At 41.6% G+C, this 17,670-nt stretch overlaps 1 protein-coding gene across 1 annotated transcript; it reads left to right on the forward strand.

The window, feature by feature from the left end:
- Positions 1–8,293: 8,293 nt before the first annotated feature.
- On the forward strand, positions 8,294–16,481 carry ftcd (formimidoyltransferase cyclodeaminase). Its single transcript, XM_079296275.1, has 14 exons — positions 8,294–8,350; positions 12,558–12,741; positions 12,825–12,953; positions 13,213–13,301; positions 13,494–13,673; positions 13,808–13,945; positions 14,033–14,164; positions 14,249–14,310; positions 14,413–14,539; positions 14,625–14,786; positions 14,876–14,919; positions 15,873–16,011; positions 16,135–16,230; positions 16,311–16,481. The coding sequence occupies exons 1-14, from the start codon at positions 8,297–8,299 to the stop codon at positions 16,392–16,394; spliced, it is 1,620 nt and encodes a 539-aa protein (XP_079152401.1). The 5' UTR covers positions 8,294–8,296; the 3' UTR covers positions 16,395–16,481.
- Positions 16,482–17,670: the final 1,189 nt, after the last annotated feature.

Raw genomic sequence — 17,670 nt, forward strand, 5'->3', positions numbered from 1 at the left:
CATGTTCCCGGTGGGTGTTGGCCTCCGCCAGGGCTGCCCTTTGTCACCGGTCCTGTTCATGACTTTCATGGACAGGATATCTCGGCGCAGCCTGGGAGCAGAGAACGTCAGGTTCGGGGGTCTCGGGATCGCCTCTCTGCTGTTTGCAGATGATGTGGTCCTGTTGGCCTCATCGGATCATGACCTCCAGCATTCACTGGGGCGGTTTGCAGCCGAGTGTGAAGCGGCGGGGATGAGAGTTAGCACCTCCAAATCCAAGGCCATGGTTCTCTGCCGGAAACTGGTGGATTGCTCCCTCCAGGTGGGGACGGAGTGCCAACCTCAAGCGAAGGAGTAAGTATCTCGGGGTCTTGTTCACGAGTGAGGGTAAGATGGAGCGGGAGATCGACAGGCGGATCGGTGCGGCTGCAGCAGTAAAGCAGGCGACCGTCTTGGTGACGAAAGGCAACGCTCTCAATTCACTGGTCGGTCTACGTTCCTACCCTCACCTATGGTCACCTACTCTGGGTCGTGACCGAAAGGACAAGGTCGCGGCTACAAGCGGCCGAAGTGAGCTTCCTCCGTAGGGTGGCCGGGCTCAGCCTTAGAGATAGTGTCAGGAGGTCGGTCATCAGGAGGGAGCTTGGAGTCGAGCCGCTACTCCTTTGCGTCGAAAGGAGTCAGCTGAGGTGGTTCAGCATCTAATCAGGATGCCTCCTGGACACCTCCCACTGGAGGTTTTCCAGGCACGTCCAACTGGGAAGAGACCCCGGGGAAGACCCAGAACACGCTGGAGGGATTACATCTCCCAGCTGGCCTGGGAATGCCTCGGGATCCCCCAGAATGAGCTGGAACATGTTGCCGGGGAGAGGGAGGTCTGGGTCTGCCTGCTTGGCCTGCTGCCACCGCGACCCGACCCCGGATAAGCGGAGGAAAATGGATGGATGGATGGTCTTGACTTGGGACCTGTTGGTTTTAATGTGGGACCTGTTGGTCTTGACTTGGGACTTATTGGTCTTGACTTGAAGCTCTAGTCCTGCATAAAGCTCGAGCCATGAACACAGAAGATAAAGTACTTACAGTGGTGCTACATATTGTTTACATTTCGATTATTATGAGTAATAAGTTACAGAAACAAACATTTTTCGAACACTTTATTTTGTCGAACAACTTTATTGTAAATAAATGAATCAAGTGTAATTCTACTAACAACAATAACAATTGATAATAATAATATTTACGTAATAACAATAATAATAATAACGATGATAATAATAATCGTGATAATAACAATAATCTGGTCCTGCTGCTGCTGGTGGTTTAAAGTCTCTGGAGAGAAACCCAACTTTACCCCCCCCGACACGTGGACCAGGAGGAAGTCCATGTGTAGAAAGACGTCTGTCCATCAAACCCAGTTCCATAATCCAGGACAGACCAGTCTGAGTCCAGGTCCAGTTGTCCTTGAATCCACGGGATATCAGAGTCCGCGTTACACCTGGTTTCTTCTTCTGTGGTGTTTGATGACCTCATCATTAAAGACGACCTCATGCATTTAAAAGAGATACCGCTCATTCCTCTGGTCCTTCAAACTAAAAGAGCTTCACATGATGCTTCATGGACTCTCAACATATTAAGATATACAAGAAACAAATACAGAGTAGAAGTACATAGTCTGTGTACTTGTACATGTGTAAAAATAGATGAAGACAGTTGTTTGTTTGTTTGATTCACAGTCGTGTGGTTTCTCCTCCTGTGTGTTCTTCATTTTCTCTCTGAGTTTGAATCTGAACGTCTCTTCCAAAATAAATCACTTCATCAGCGCTGGCCCCCGGATCTCATTGGGGGCCGTCCAAACCAGGACCCTGATTACTTAAACAGACCGGCACCAGGTCCAAAAGAGAACTTGATGGTTTGAGCAGAGACTGAAAGCCCCAGGAGGAGAATCTGTATCGGAGGTTTTGGCTCTGCAGGTCTTGCTGGTTGTGATTATGCCCTCAGACTCTTGTGGACTCATGGGGACTGTTGTGGCATCTGGCTCTGGCCTGTAAAGATCTGATGACATGACGCAGTAAACATGCCAGGGTCCTCCTGCAGCCAGCAGAGAGCCTTTATAGGCCCAAGAATTAGTTCAAACAGACTCTTTTAAATATAATTGCCGGTCTCTGGGGGCTCTTGTGGGGCCCCGTCCTGCTGCGGGGCCCCACGAGAGTTTGCTGTGTGTTTTAATAAGAGCTGCTGCAGGTCCTGGTCTGGTTCCAGTTAGCAGGAAAATCCCTGCAAGCAGAGAGTTATGCAACTTATGTACTTTCACAGTGTGGTATTAGTGCTTTTACGCCAACAGAGTACTTTCACAGTGTGGTATTAGTACTTTTACGATAATAGAGTACTTTCACAGTGTGGTATTAGTACTCTTACTGTAACAGAGTACTTTCACAGTGTGGTATTAGTACTCTTACTATAACAGAGTACTTTTACAGTGTGTTGTTGGTACTTTTACTATAACAGAGTACTTTTACAGTGTGGTGTTGGTACTTTTACGCCAACAGAGTACTTTCAGTGTGGTATTAGTACTTTTACGATAATAGAGTACTTTCACAGTGTGGTATTAGTACTTTTTACGATAATAGAGTACTTTCACAGTGTGGTATTAGTACTTTTACTATAACAGAGTACTTTCACAGTGTGGTATTAGTACTCTTACTATAACAGAGTACTTTCACAGTGTGGTATTAGTACTCTTACTATAACAGAGTACTTTCACAGTGTGGTATTAGTACTTTTAGTTGGGGATCTGAATATACTGAAATATATAACATGGTTGGATGTGAAGTTAGACTCGTATTTAGAACCAGACTTCATTCATAAAAACAGTCGTTTTAGGATCAGAAGCTTAAACAGGTGAAACAATGAGGAGGATTAGTAGGGAGGAGGACGAAGATCTGTCTCTTTGTGTCTCTGATCTCCTGCAGCTCCTTTCATATCTTGTATAGTCGAGTAAGTAAATGTACATCAGAGAACCTGAAACAGGAAGTAAAAGTACCTTAAACGTGATTCTAAAGAGTACTTTAATGTCTTTAACTGTCTTTGTCTTCAGTTTCAGTTTGTCCTTCTGTCCACATGTCTCCACTCTGCTGCTCTCAGCACCGTCAATAAAGAGACAATCAGATTACAGGGGGGGTCTCAAAAGGGGGGGGGGCGTCCAAGCCGCCTCCTCTGATTGGTTCTGGCAGCTCTGAGTTCAGAGTCGGGTTCACCAGTGGAACCAGTGGAACCAGTAAACAAAGAGGAAACGATGCATCGCTGAATGTTGACGCTCCAACAGAACACCATCTGAAGTCACCTGCTCGTCTCCTGATGCATGCTGGGAAACCCAGCCGAAGAAGAAAGAAGGTAAATAAAGTTCATTCAGAAAGCTGCTGCTTCATGTTTTCATGTTTCTGAACGCTGAACACTGACTTGTTGTCCTTTTCTGTGAAGTCGGCTTCATGAATGCTGCCTCAGGGCCCCCCCCCCCCACACAATGTTAGCGGAAACCCCCTCTAACATTGAATCCACATCTGCTTCCAGTCAGAGCTGCTCTGAGGTTTTAATCTGCTCCAGACTCCCTCCACACACTGTCTCCACCCGCCCGCCTCTGCACCCCCACAGAGGAATCAAACGCCCCTCTGCAGCGCCACATGATGTAACGATCTGATGTATGAAGACTAATGAGTTACTTTAACAGACAATAAAGAGCTTTATGTTTTTCAAAATGTAAACTCACCTCAAACTGTCCTCACAGAAAGCATGTTGTTTACTTTTAGTCCTGAGGAAGTTTTAGATCAACGTTAAATCTAAAACAAGTGAGACTGAAGAACAGCTACAAACTGGACTCCAGAACCGACACGAGTTAGTTTGTTGTGTGTTGATGCTGGTTCGGTTAGGTCAACGTCTTCCACTCTGGTGACTCATAATGGGACTCAGTCCCCCCTCACAAACCTCCTGAAACCTCCTGAGTCAGAGATCAGGCCACGACCTCCATCCTCCCTTCCGCCATCCTTCCTTGCTGATCCTCCCTTCCTCCATCCTTCCTTGCTCCATCCTCCCTTCCTCCATCCTTCCTTGCTCAATCCTCCCTTCCTCCATCCTTCCTTGCTCCTCTTCATCACTTTCCCTTTCTGTCAGCAGTATTGTTGTTTACATGAAGATGATTTGTGACGCAACGAGTTCTGACCTCGAAACGCTGCTTCAGCCAAGATTCAGTTTGTAGTCTGATGACTCGGCGTCTTTCAAAGGATGGATGTTTGTTTATCAGACTGAATGTTCATAAAATGTTTCTCAAACAGCAGAATCCTCCGTTAAGAAGAGTTCAAATATAAACCAGTCGTTCAGCTCAGCTGCTGATTTTCCAAACAGATCACTTTATTGTTTCCTCCACAGTCTTTTATTATTAATCCTTCAGTCATTTAAAGCTCATTTATGAACTCATTTATCTCAAACCTGCTTCAGGATTCAGTTTCCTGTTTTACAAACTGATGTTTAATGAAATAAGAAGAAATAAAAAAACAGTGAATTCATCACACTGAGCTTTTACAGTCTGCGGACAGTTTGTTTCTGACTTTCACTGCTGGATGTTAAAACCACATGTTTGTCTGGAGTATGGACGTCCTCTAGTGGTTCAATGTCTCCAGGATGGACATCCTCTAGTGGTTCAATGTCTCCAGTATGGACATCCTCTAGTGGTTCAATGTCTCCAGTATGGACGTCCTCTAGTGGTTCAATGTCTCCAGTATGGTCCTCCTCTAGTGGTTCAATGTCTCCAGTATGGACATCCTCTAGTGGTTCAATGTCTCCAGTATGGACCTCCTCTAGTGGTTCAATGTCTCCAGTATGGACATCCTCTAGTGGTTCAATGTCTCCAGTATGGACCTCCTCTAGTGGTTCAATGTCTCCAGTATGGACCTCCTCTAGTGGTTCAATGTCTCAAGTATGGACCTCCTCTAGTGGTTCAATGTCTCCAGTATGGTCCTCCTCTAGTGGTTCAATGTCTCCAGTATGGACATCCTCTAGTGGTTCAATGTCTCCAGTATGGACCTCCTCTAGTGGTTCAATGTCTCCAGTATGGACCTCCTCTAGTGGTTCAATGTCTCCAGTATGGACATCCTCTAGTGGTTCAATGTCTCCAGTATGGACATCCTCTAGTGGTTCAATGTCTCCAGTATGGACCTCCTCTAGTGAACCACTAGAGGAAAGTAAAGCTGTTTGATCAGTAAACACATTGGAACGCTGTCATGTTCAGAGTAGATGAAGAGAGGACGGATGTTTGTGTTAGCCGTTACTTGCTAATTATACAAACCAACAGAGCGGTGACGTAGATCAGGATCAGACCGACTGGAAGGAGGAAACCCCAAAACATTGGCTTCCCAAAGTGAAACTGTTTGTTTTTATCCAGAGCTGCGAGCCAGCAACTAACAAACAAAACAATACCTGTGTTATGAATGAAAACATTATCGTCTTTATCAAACACACAACACTTTATTTAAAATGATAATGAATGAATTTGTAGGAAATGTGATTCAGCCAAATATTCCCATGTGATGGAATGAAGCATTGGAAGTCTTACAATAGACATTTCACTCAAAGTAAACTTTATATTTTCTACTATTGAACAAATATTTGTTTCCTTAAAACAGGAGATTCAAGAAGGTTCAGACGATTAAGGAAAAGTTTAACCATCACACAGGTTATTGTTGCACATCAGTTAACAGATAATACATTATTAAATTATTTAGAATAGTAATGGACCCACAATTCCTCCTGTCTGTAGCCCAGAGGGCCGTCTGGTCTGTAGGTGGCTCCCAATGTGATCGACATGACGACGGCTGGGACTCCTGAGACACAACGTAAAACTAGTTCACTCTTCAAAACAACCAGAAGACATTTTATTTATGTATTTCTACAGTTGGTTATTTAAATAAATAAGGGTTAATATCCAGAGCAGTGAAACATACTATCTATTTTTGACCTTTTATTGTAATTCTTTTCATGTTTAAGATGAAGCTATAGTTACACTTTCTTCAACCAGCTACTTGAGCACTTGCAGTAAAGCGAGGAGCTCAATTGTTTATATCAGGGAGCAACTCGTCACCCAAAGGTCGGCCGAGGTGCCGGGGCAAACACTGGATTTACCTCTCGCTTGTGTCAAAGAAGCATACAGGTCCACAGCCCTGATCCCTCGTCTCTGATCAGATCATGGACATTTACCTGTTTTTCATGTTCCACACATGGGCCTGCTTCCACACTTCTCAACTTACGCTACAAACACCCTCCACTCCAGATCCAGCCCTTCACATCTTCAACCCGAGTCTCAAAAAGGTCTCCTGGTTCCGGTACCCAAAAAGTGGTGCCCCAAAGTCTTGAATGACTACAGACCCATGGCCCTGACGTACCACTTGATGAAGACCTTGGAGAGACTGTCCCACCTCAGGCCCCCGGGCAGACAGCCTGCAGTTTGTTGACCAGGAGAACTTTGGAGTGGACAATGCCATCATCTACCTCCTAGACCAGGATGATTCCCACCTGCGGACAAGGCTGCATACCTGCAAACTTGTCGCTTTTTCGGCAAAATTCGCCGTTTTGAATCAAAATATGTCATCCACGTGAATCGTGTCGATCTGTAGATCCCCCCAACAGGATTTCGACCTGTCACCTTTTTCACCTCTTATGAGTTTGCAGGTCTGAGGCTGATACCCACCCTTTTACTTAAGCAGGACCGAGACTCCTCTGACAATACCTTGACTCATGCCCTGCAAACCTGAAGACATTCCATCACCAGTCATCTGTAATTAGCTGCATGCTAACATGCTAAACTAAAATGTCCGCATGTAGCTCCAAGCACCACTGAGTCTAAATCAGCTTCACAAAGCTGCTAGCATGGCTGTAGCCCCTCACTGAGTGTGTGGTCTGTTGAATATCGTACCCCATCCTACAGCGACACTGAGGGGAGTCCAGTATGACCATTGGTGTGTTGGTGTTCAGCTGAATATATATATAAAGAGAGCGTAAAACAGACACAATCAGACAGTATAAACAAAATAAAGGTTTATTGGTCCGTCCCACTGGCAGTTCCTTTCACTCAAAAATCACAAATCAAAAAAAAGTCCATCAATAAACATAAAGCGTCCCGGAGGAGAAAGTGGTTTCTTCACCAAAAAAGTACTCCAACCCTGCAAAGTCCTTGGTATGTGTTCCTCCATGTAGGCGTCCTCTCTCCTACTCCGGGCCAACTCCTCTGCCGTGGTGCTCTCCCCTCTGCCCTTTATTCAGTTTCCCAGCCCTGCCTCAATTAGGGGCCTTAAGCACCTGCATGATGAGGCAGTCTGGGAGCTGTAGTCTCTAGCCCGGCGGCCATTTTGGGTTGTGGGCACTGATCCTGGGTGAGGATGTAGCGCCCCTCCACAACCTGTCCCCTTGTGATGCCACAATATGCAAACATATATATATATGAATTTTGAACTTTCTCTAATATCAAAGAATCAACTTTTTAAATAATCATTCTGTTGGACGGATCATAAAATAACTGAAGTATTTCTGATCTCAGTCAACAAAGAGGAGGACTGATTGTTTTTTGCTCTCAACCAATCAGCTGTCAGAGATCCATCTGATCACTGATTAACTCTTCAACGTCTGATGGAGTTTGGTTCTTTCTGATGTAACTCTCAGAATATTTAACCCAACAAGTAACCAGTGAACCTACCATCGTACCTGTCTCACTGGCAGTTTCTTTTTATTATAAAGAAGTTCTTAGTGCTAAATAAATACTAAATAAATACTATATATATGCTAGATAAATAATAGATAAATGCCTGATAAATACTGTTCGAAAACACTGTTGTGATGTCACAACCTTTACAATCTAGGAACAGCTTCACAGTTGTAAACGTTCTGAATGTGTTGAAGGTTGAACGACGTCAGCTGACAGGAAGTAAACATGGACCCCGAGTTACATGAGGCAACATGAGGCAACATGAGGCGTGTTGAAACAGAGCGTTTAACGCATGAACAGTGAGTAACGCTTCATTCAGAGTTATGTGAACATTTAAAGAGTGGAAATCCTAAATAATCGGACCACGATGAGCCTGATGCATCTCTGTATGTGTCAGACCGTGAGCTTTGAGTTAATCAGTCATCGTTGTCCGCTGACCCACATACTGACCTGCAGCTAATCATTGGACACACTGGACTCTGATAGAGGGGCAGTGGGGGGGTTGTGGGTTCTGGGGTGGTGACGTTAGACCTGCAGACTGAGTTTGAATCTCTTCATTCAGTTTCAGACATCATGGCTCAGGTGGTCGAGTGTGTCCCCAACTTCTCGGAGGGTCGAAACAAAGAGGTTTGTCTTTTATTTAGTTTCTTTAATCTGTAAGTTTCTAAATCAATGTTCTCAACGGTTACCTGCAGAACTATCAGAATATACAAACGAGTCAAGTACAACTACTTAGAGCTACTATGTTATGAAACCTTCATTCATAAGAATAATGAAGCAGATGATCCATGATCACTGTCTCAGGTGGTTATTGATTACTGTCTCAGGTGGTTATTGATTATTGTCTCAGGTGATTATTGATTGTTGTCTCAGGTGATTATTGATTATTGTCTCAGGTGATTATTGATTGTTGTCTCAGGTGGTTATTGATTATTGTCTCAGGTGGTTATTGATTATTGTCTCAGGTGATTATTGATTGTTGTCTCAGGTGATTATTGATTATTGTCTCAGGTGATTATTGATTACTGTCTCAGGTGGTTATTGATTATTGTCTCAGGTGGTTATTGATCACTGTCTCAGGTGGTTATTGATCACTGTCTCAGGTGGTTATTGATGATTGTCTCAGGTGATTATTGATTATTGTCTCAGGTGATTATTGATTGTTGTCTCAGGTGATTATTGATTATTGTCTCAGGTGATTATTGATTATTGTCTCAGGTGGTTATTGATCACTGTCTCAGGTGATTATTGATTACTGTCTCAGGTGGTTATTGATTATTGTCTCAGGTGATTATTGATGATTGTCTCAGGTGGTTATTGATTATTGTCTCAGGTGGTTATTGATTATTGTCTCAGGTGGTTATTGATTATTGTCTCAGGTGGTTATTGATTACTGTCTCAGGTTGATTATTGTCTCAGGTGGTTATTGATTATTGTCTCAGGTGATTATTGATTTCTGTCTCAGGTGATTATTGATTGCTGTCTCAGGTGGTTATTGATTACTGTCTCAGGTGATTATTGATTTCTGTCTCAGGTGATTATTGATTGCTGTCTCAGGTGATTATTGATTGCTGTCTCAGGTGGTTATTGATTTCTGTCTCAGCTGATTATTGATTATTGTCTCAGGTGATTATTGATTACTGTCTCATGTGGTTATTGATTACTGTCTCAGGTGGTTATTGATTGCTGTCTCAGGTGGTTATTGATTATTGTCTCAGGTGATTATTGATTATTGTCTCAGGTGGTTATTGATTGTTGTCTCAGGTGGTTATTGATTGTTGTCTCAGGTGGTTATTGATTATTGTCTCATGTGGTTATTGATTACTGTCTCAGGTGGTTATTGATTATTGTCTCAGGTGGTTATTGATTACTGTCTCAGGTGGTTATTGATTATTGTCTCAGGTGGTTATTGATTGTTGTCTCAGGTGGTTATTGATTGTTGTCTCAGGTGGTTATTGATTACTGTCTCAGGTGGTTATTGATTATTGTCTCAGGTGGTTATTGATTGTTGTCTCAGGTGGTTATTGATTGTTGTCTCAGGTGGTTATTGATTGTTGTCTCAGGTGGTTATTGATTACTGTCTCAGGTGGTTATTGATTATTGTCTCAGGTGGTTATTGATTACTGTATCAGGTGGTTATTGATTATTGTCTCAGGTGGTTATTGATTGTTGTCTCAGGTGGTTATTGATTGTTGTCTCAGGTGGTTATTGATTGTTGTCTCAGGTGGTTATTGATTACTGTCTCAGGTGGTTATTGATTATTGTCTCAGGTGATTATTTATTATTGTATCAGGTGATTATTGATTACTGTCTCAGGTGATTATTGATGATTGTCTCAGGTGATTATTGATGATTGTCTCAGGTGGTTATTGATTATTGTCTCAGGTGATTATTGATTGTTGTCTCAGGTGGTTATTGATTATTGTCTCAGGTGGTTATTGATTATTGTCTCAGGTGATTATTGATTGTTGTCTCAGGTGATTATTGATTATTGTCTCAGGTGATTATTGATTACTGTCTCAGGTGGTTATTGATTATTGTCTCAGGTGGTTATTGATCACTGTCTCAGGTGGTTATTGATCACTGTCTCAGGTGGTTATTGATGATTGTCTCAGGTGATTATTGATTATTGTCTCAGGTGATTATTGATTGTTGTCTCAGGTGATTATTGATTATTGTCTCAGGTGATTATTGATTATTGTCTCAGGTGGTTATTGATCACTGTCTCAGGTGATTATTGATTACTGTCTCAGGTGGTTATTGATTATTGTCTCAGGTGATTATTGATGATTGTCTCAGGTGGTTATTGATTATTGTCTCAGGTGGTTATTGATTATTGTCTCAGGTGGTTATTGATTATTGTCTCAGGTGGTTATTGATTACTGTCTCAGGTTGATTATTGTCTCAGGTGGTTATTGATTATTGTCTCAGGTGATTATTGATTTCTGTCTCAGGTGATTATTGATTGCTGTCTCAGGTGGTTATTGATTACTGTCTCAGGTGATTATTGATTTCTGTCTCAGGTGATTATTGATTGCTGTCTCAGGTGATTATTGATTGCTGTCTCAGGTGGTTATTGATTTCTGTCTCAGCTGATTATTGATTATTGTCTCAGGTGATTATTGATTACTGTCTCATGTGGTTATTGATTACTGTCTCAGGTGGTTATTGATTGCTGTCTCAGGTGGTTATTGATTATTGTCTCAGGTGATTATTGATTATTGTCTCAGGTGGTTATTGATTGTTGTCTCAGGTGGTTATTGATTGTTGTCTCAGGTGGTTATTGATTATTGTCTCATGTGGTTATTGATTACTGTCTCAGGTGGTTATTGATTATTGTCTCAGGTGGTTATTGATTACTGTCTCAGGTGGTTATTGATTATTGTCTCAGGTGGTTATTGATTGTTGTCTCAGGTGGTTATTGATTGTTGTCTCAGGTGGTTATTGATTACTGTCTCAGGTGGTTATTGATTATTGTCTCAGGTGGTTATTGATTGTTGTCTCAGGTGGTTATTGATTGTTGTCTCAGGTGGTTATTGATTGTTGTCTCAGGTGGTTATTGATTACTGTCTCAGGTGGTTATTGATTATTGTCTCAGGTGGTTATTGATTACTGTATCAGGTGGTTATTGATTACTGTCTCAGGTGGTTATTGATTACTGTCTCAGGTGGTTATTGATGATTGTCTCAGGTGGTTATTGATTATTGTCTCAGGTGATTATTTATTATTGTATCAGGTGATTATTGATTACTGTCTCAGGTGGTTATTGATTATTGTCTCAGGTGGTTATTGATTACTGTCTCAGGTGATTATTTATTATTGTCTCAGGTGGTTATTGATTGTTGTCTCATGTGATTATTGATGATTGTCTCAGGTGGTTATTGATTACTGTCTCAGGTGGTTATTGATGATTGTCTCAGGTGATTATTGATTATTGTCTCAGGTGGTTATTGATTATTGTCTCAGGTGGTTATTCATTATTGTCTCAGGTGGTTATTGATGATTGTCTCAGGTGGTTATTGATTATTGTCTCACGTGGTTATTGATGATTGTCTCAGGTGGTTATTGATTATTGTCTCAGATGATTATTTATTATTGTATCAGGTGATTATTGATTACTGTCTCAGGTGGTTATTGATTATTGTCTCAGGTGGTTATTGATTACTGTCTCAGGTGATTATTTATTATTGTCTCAGGTGGTTATTGATTGTTGTCTCATGTGATTATTGATGATTGTCTCAGGTGGTTATTGATTACTGTCTCAGGTGGTTATTGATTATTGTCTCAGGTGGTTATTGATTATTGTCTCAGGTGGTTATTGATGATTGTCTCAGGTGGTTATTGATTATTGTCTCAGGTGATTATTGATTATTGTCTCATGTGATTATTGATTATTGTCTCAGGTGGTTATTGATTACTGTCTCATGTGATTATTGATTACTGTCTCAGGTGGTTATTGATTATTGTCTCAGGTGGTTATTGATTACTGTCTCAGGTGATTATTGATTATTGTCTCAGGTGATTATTGATTACTGTCTCAGGTGATTATTGATTATTGTCTCAGGTGATTATTGTTTATTGTCTCAGGTGGTTATTGATTATTGTCTCAGGTGGTTATTGATTGTTGTCTCAGGTGATTATTGATTACTGTCTCAGGTTGATTATTGTCTCAGGTGGTTATTGATTATTGTCTCAGGTGATTATTGATTTCTGTCTCAGGTGATTATTGATTGCTGTCTCAGGTGGTTATTGATTACTGTCTCAGGTGATTATTGATTGCTGTCTCAGGTGGTTATTGATTACTGTCTCAGGTGGTTATTGATTTTTGTCTCAGGTGATCGATGCCATCGCAGCAGCCGTCTCCGGCACGCCAGGCTGCAGCCTGCTGGATGTCGACCCTGGAGCCTCCACCAACCGGACGGTCTACACCTTCGTGGGCTCACCTGCAGCCGTGGTGGAGGGAGCGCTGAATGCCGCCCGGCAGGCCTTCAGCCTCATCGACATGAGCACGCACTCAGGTGAGCAGCTACTTACCTGTTCAGGTGAGCAGCTACGTCCTCATCACAACAGGAAACAGCTGACATGTGTGTTACCTGTTCAGGTGAGCATCCTCGGACCGGAGCGCTGGACGTTTGTCCCTTCATCCCAGTCCAGAACGTCTCGATGGACGACTGTGTTCACTGTGCTGACCTCTTCGGACAGAAACTGGCGGAGATGCTGAACGTCCCCGGTGAGATACCTAATAACTGATTCATGTCTGATTCATGTCTGATTCATAACTGATTCATGTCTGATTCATGTCTGATTCATGTCTGATTCATAACTGATTCATGTCTGATTCATGTCTGATTCATGTCTGATTCATAACTGATTCATGTCTGATTCATGTCTGATTCATAACTGATTCATAACTTCCATCCATTGATCATAATGATTGCATCCAGCGAGCTACGTTAGCATTGTGGCTAATAATCCCTTCATGTCTTCAGTTTATCTTTATGGTGAAGCAGCACAAAAAGAATCCAGAAGAAATCTTCCGTCTGTGAGAACCGGAGAGTACGAAGATTTAGCTGACAAGGTGAGACACAAACTCTTTTAAGAAGTTTACTTTATGGCTCTTCTTCAACCAAGGCATTGTGGGAAATGTAGGAGACCAGTAAGTCAAGAGGGTTTAGTGAACATTACAGAACTGTGTTGTGGTTTCAGAATCAAAGCTCTAGAAAACGCCTAAAACAGGACAAATGTTTTATTCTGTCTTTGTGTCCACCAGTTGAAGCTCTCTGATTGGTCCCCTGACTTCGGCCCTGCCGTGTTCGTGCCGTCGTGGGGGGCCACGGTAACGGGCGCTCGCAAGTTCCTCATCGCCTTCAACGTGAACCTGATCGGCACCAAAGAGCAGGCCCACCGCATCGCTCTGGACCTCAGGGAGCAGGGCAGAGGGAAAGACCAGGTGCATGCTGGGAGTTTGAGTTCTCAATGTCTATCCTCCACAAAACATCAATTCTTCACATTGTCAACTGTTAAATACATTCAGTGAATCTCATTTCATAGAAGTCATATAACCTCTCCCTGTCTCCTGACCAGCCGGGGCTTCTGCAGAAGGTGCAGGGGATGGGCTGGTACCTGGACGAGGCCAACATCGCTCAGGTGTCCACCAACATCCTGGACTACGAGGTGACCCCCCTCCACACTGTGCACCAGGAGGTCTGCAGGCTAGCTGAGGTCAGAGGATATTCAACAAGCAGAAGTATCATCATGTTGTTCGATTGTGATCATTGATAACTGATTCTTGATCGATGTCGTACTCAGGAGCTGAAGCTGCCGGTGGTGGGCTCTCAGATCATAGGCCTGATCCCTCTGAAGGCCGTGCTGGACTCTGCTGATTTCTACATCCAGAGAGACAGACTCTTCATCGTGGAAGAGGAGCACAAAGTCCGGCTGGTGGGAGACTGAATATATTTTCTATATATTGAGCATTAATTATGGATGAAATGAGAAAGACATGACGTCTCTTTGTGTCGTCAGGTGATCAGTAAACTCGGTCTCGACTCTCTCGGCCCGTTCAACCCGAAGGAGAGAATCATAGAGTGAGTCTTTACCTTTTATTGTTGGTAAACAAGATGATGAGACTTTATTACTGACACATAATTACTGTAAATACTCATAACCAGGTGTTGTTACCTGTGCAGGTACATGGTGAGGACACAGGAGGACAGCCGGCTGGTGTCTCTGTCTCTGCAGCAGTTTGTTCAGAGTGTCGGCGCTCGAACGGCGGCTCCTGGTGGAGGATCGGTTTCTGCTGCCGTCGCTGCTCTGGTACCAGAACGCATCATTATTAAACTCTAATATATATAAATATATATACTGTATATTATAAAGTGTGATACCGCCTGTCCTGCAGGGGGCGGCGTTGGGTGCCATGGTCGGTCAGATGACTTACGGGAAGAGACAGTTTGAGAAGCTGGACGACAGGATGAGGAGGCTGATCCCTCCGTTCCATCAGGCCATGAACGAGCTGCTGCTGATGGTGGACGCCGACTCGACCGCCTTCAACAGCTACATGGTTGAGTCCAAAACGTCCTAAAATGTCCTAAACCGTCCCTCCTCCTCTTCATGAATCGTAATTATTCAACATGTGTCTTTCTGTTGAAGGCGGCGCTGAAGATGCCGAAGGACACCGCAGAGGAGATGAAAAGGTGATTTTATTGAATCATGTAAAACTTTTATAATCAATACAAAGATGTTTACGTACATTATTCATCATGAGTGTATATACAATTACTGTATATGTAGTGTCATACATGTTTACATCAGATATTAAGACACTATAATCTGTAATCTATCATATATCATCTGTAATCTGTCATCTGTAATCTATAATCTGTCATCTATAATCTGTCATCTATAATCTGTAATCTATAATCTATAAACTATCATCTGTCATGTATCATCTATAATCTATAATCTGTCATCTATAATCTGGAATCTATCATCTGTAATCTATCATCTGTAATCTGTCATCTATAATCTGTAATCTATAATCTGTAATCTGTCATCTATAATCTGTCTATCATCTATAATCTCATCTATAATCTGTCATCTATAATCTGTCATCTATCATCTGTCATCTATCATCTGTCATCTGTCATCTAAAATCTGTCATCTATAATCTGTAATCTATAATCTGTATAATCTATAATATCATATATAATCTGTAATCTATAATCTGTCATCTATAATATGTAATCTATAATCTGTCATCTATAATCTGTATAATCTATAATATCATATATAATCTGTAATCTATAATCTGTCATCTATAATATGTAATCTATAATCTGTCATCTATAATCTGTAATATATAATCTGTAATCTGTAATCTGTAATCTGTAATCTGTCATCTATAATATGTATAATCTATAATATCATATATAATCTGTTATCTATAATCTGTCATCTATCATCTGTAATCTATAATCTGTCATCTATAATCTGTAATCTATCATCTGCCATCTGTCATCAACAATCTATCATCTGTCATCTGTAATCTATAATCTGTCATCTATAATCTATCATCTGTAATCTATAATCTATCATCTATAATCTGTCATCTATAATCTATCATCTGTAATCTATAATCTGTCATCAGGAGAGAGGTTGCGATGCAGGAGGGGCTGCAGCGGGCGGTGGCCGTGCCCTTGGCTCTGGCTGACAGAATCAGCGTCCTTTGGTCGCCTCTTAAAGAAATGGTTGTCCACGGAAACATTGCCTGCAAATCGGACGCTCAGGTGACCGAAACCACTGATACGACCTCATCAGAAATCAATCACAATGGTTTTAGTTCAGAGAGCCAGTTTTCAAAATAAGACTTTATGTAAATAAAACCTTTAATTTGAAGTTTGTGTTTCCAGGTGGCAGCTAAAGCGTTGGAGACGGCTGTTTTCGGAGCATATTACAACGTCACCATCAACCTCAAAGACATCGCAGACGACGCCTTCAAGATGGCCGTAAGTGTGTCTGCGTGCTCTGTATGTGACGTGTGTTTAAATAAAGTTAATTCATCTTGAATAATATTTTTGTGTCGCAGACTCAGAAGAGAGCGGCGGCGTTGCTGCAGGAAGCGAAGGAAAGCGCTGCCGCCGTCCTCCTCGCTGCCGAAGAAAGAAACTGAAGTTCTTCTACAACGTTTAACCTCAGAATGTGTTTCAATTATTACTGTAGGGATGCTAACAGCAAGCTAAAGATAGGGATGCTAACAGGAAGCTAAAGATAGTGATGCTAACAGGAAGCTAAAGATAGGGATGCTAACAGCAAGGTAAAGATAGGGATGCTAACAGCAAGCTAAAGATAGTGATGCTAACAGGAAGCTAAAGATAGGGATGCTAACAGGAAGCTAAAGATAGGGATGCTAACAGGAAGCTAAAGATAGGGATGCTAACATGAAGCTAAAGATAGCGATGCTAACAGGAAGCTAAAGATAGGGATGCTAACATGAAGCTAAAGATAGGGATGCTAACAGGAAGCTAAAGATAATGATGCCAACAGCAAGCTAAAGATAGTGCCAACATCCACTACGTCATTATTACTATTATTGTTTATGGAAAAGGTATTTACGAAACTCAAAGGCTCTGAACGTCCTCAATTTAGACTTCCGATACATAATGAATCAATAAAAACAATACAAATAGATCAATTAATGTTCAAATAAATATGCATTCACCCTTTAAACCTCCTCAGTGTTCATTCATGAAGTGTTTGGATATTGATCATCGCTGTAGTGAAGCTATCGGCCACCAGGTAGCAGCAGAGAACTCCAGTCTGACCAAACTCATTCAGAAATGTAGAAGTGGTGTGTGTGTGTGTGTGTGTGTGTGTGTGTGTGTGTGTGTGTGTGTGTGTGTGTGTGTGTGTGTGTGTGTGTGTGTGTGTGTGTGTGTGTGTGTGTGTGTGTGTGTGTGTGATCCACAGTCGGTTATGAACATGAGTTTGTTTTCTTTTCATTTGTTTACCTGTTTGTCGTTGTCGTCACCTCGATGACTTCTCAAGCTTTAATCATGATTGAATATTATATTTATTATTATTATCAGAGCAAAGTGCCGCTGTGGTTTGGACATTATTTCGTTTATTTCGATTTTTTAGTATTCGTGTGTTTTGTGTGTGCTTTTAAGTTGTATAATTATGCTACGTTTACATTTTTTTAATTGTGCTTTAGAAAACACAAATTTTGGGAAAAATGTATTGTATGTAAATATATTTCTAGTTATAGAGGAAATTAATATATGTATGTAAAGTATTTTATCTAGACTGCAGATATAAGACGTATTTTAAATTAGATATCATTTTTAAAATACTAGTTATCTGAGAATTGTTATGAACAATATACTTTAATTTAAAGTTTAAATTGTATATATTTAGTGTATCAGCATATTCATGATAAATAAATATAT

This window comes from Melanostigma gelatinosum (genome assembly GCF_949748355.1).
Source record: "Melanostigma gelatinosum genome assembly, chromosome: 24".
Taxonomy (NCBI): Eukaryota; Metazoa; Chordata; class Actinopteri; order Perciformes; family Zoarcidae; genus Melanostigma; species Melanostigma gelatinosum.

What these genes read in the sequence shown, in the direction of transcription:
- ftcd (XM_079296275.1), top strand. Translation starts at nt 8,297, where the DNA reads ATGGCTCAGGTGGTCGAGTGTGTCCCCAACTTCTCGGAGGGTCGAAAC. An exon ending in CGACATGAGCACGCACTCAG is followed by an intron (nt 12,742 to 12,824) that starts GTGAGCAGCTAC and finishes TTACCTGTTCAG; the next exon opens with GTGAGCATCCTCGGACCGGA. An exon ending in ACCGCAGAGGAGATGAAAAG is followed by an intron (nt 14,920 to 15,872) that starts GTGATTTTATTG and finishes ATCTGTCATCAG; the next exon opens with GAGAGAGGTTGCGATGCAGG.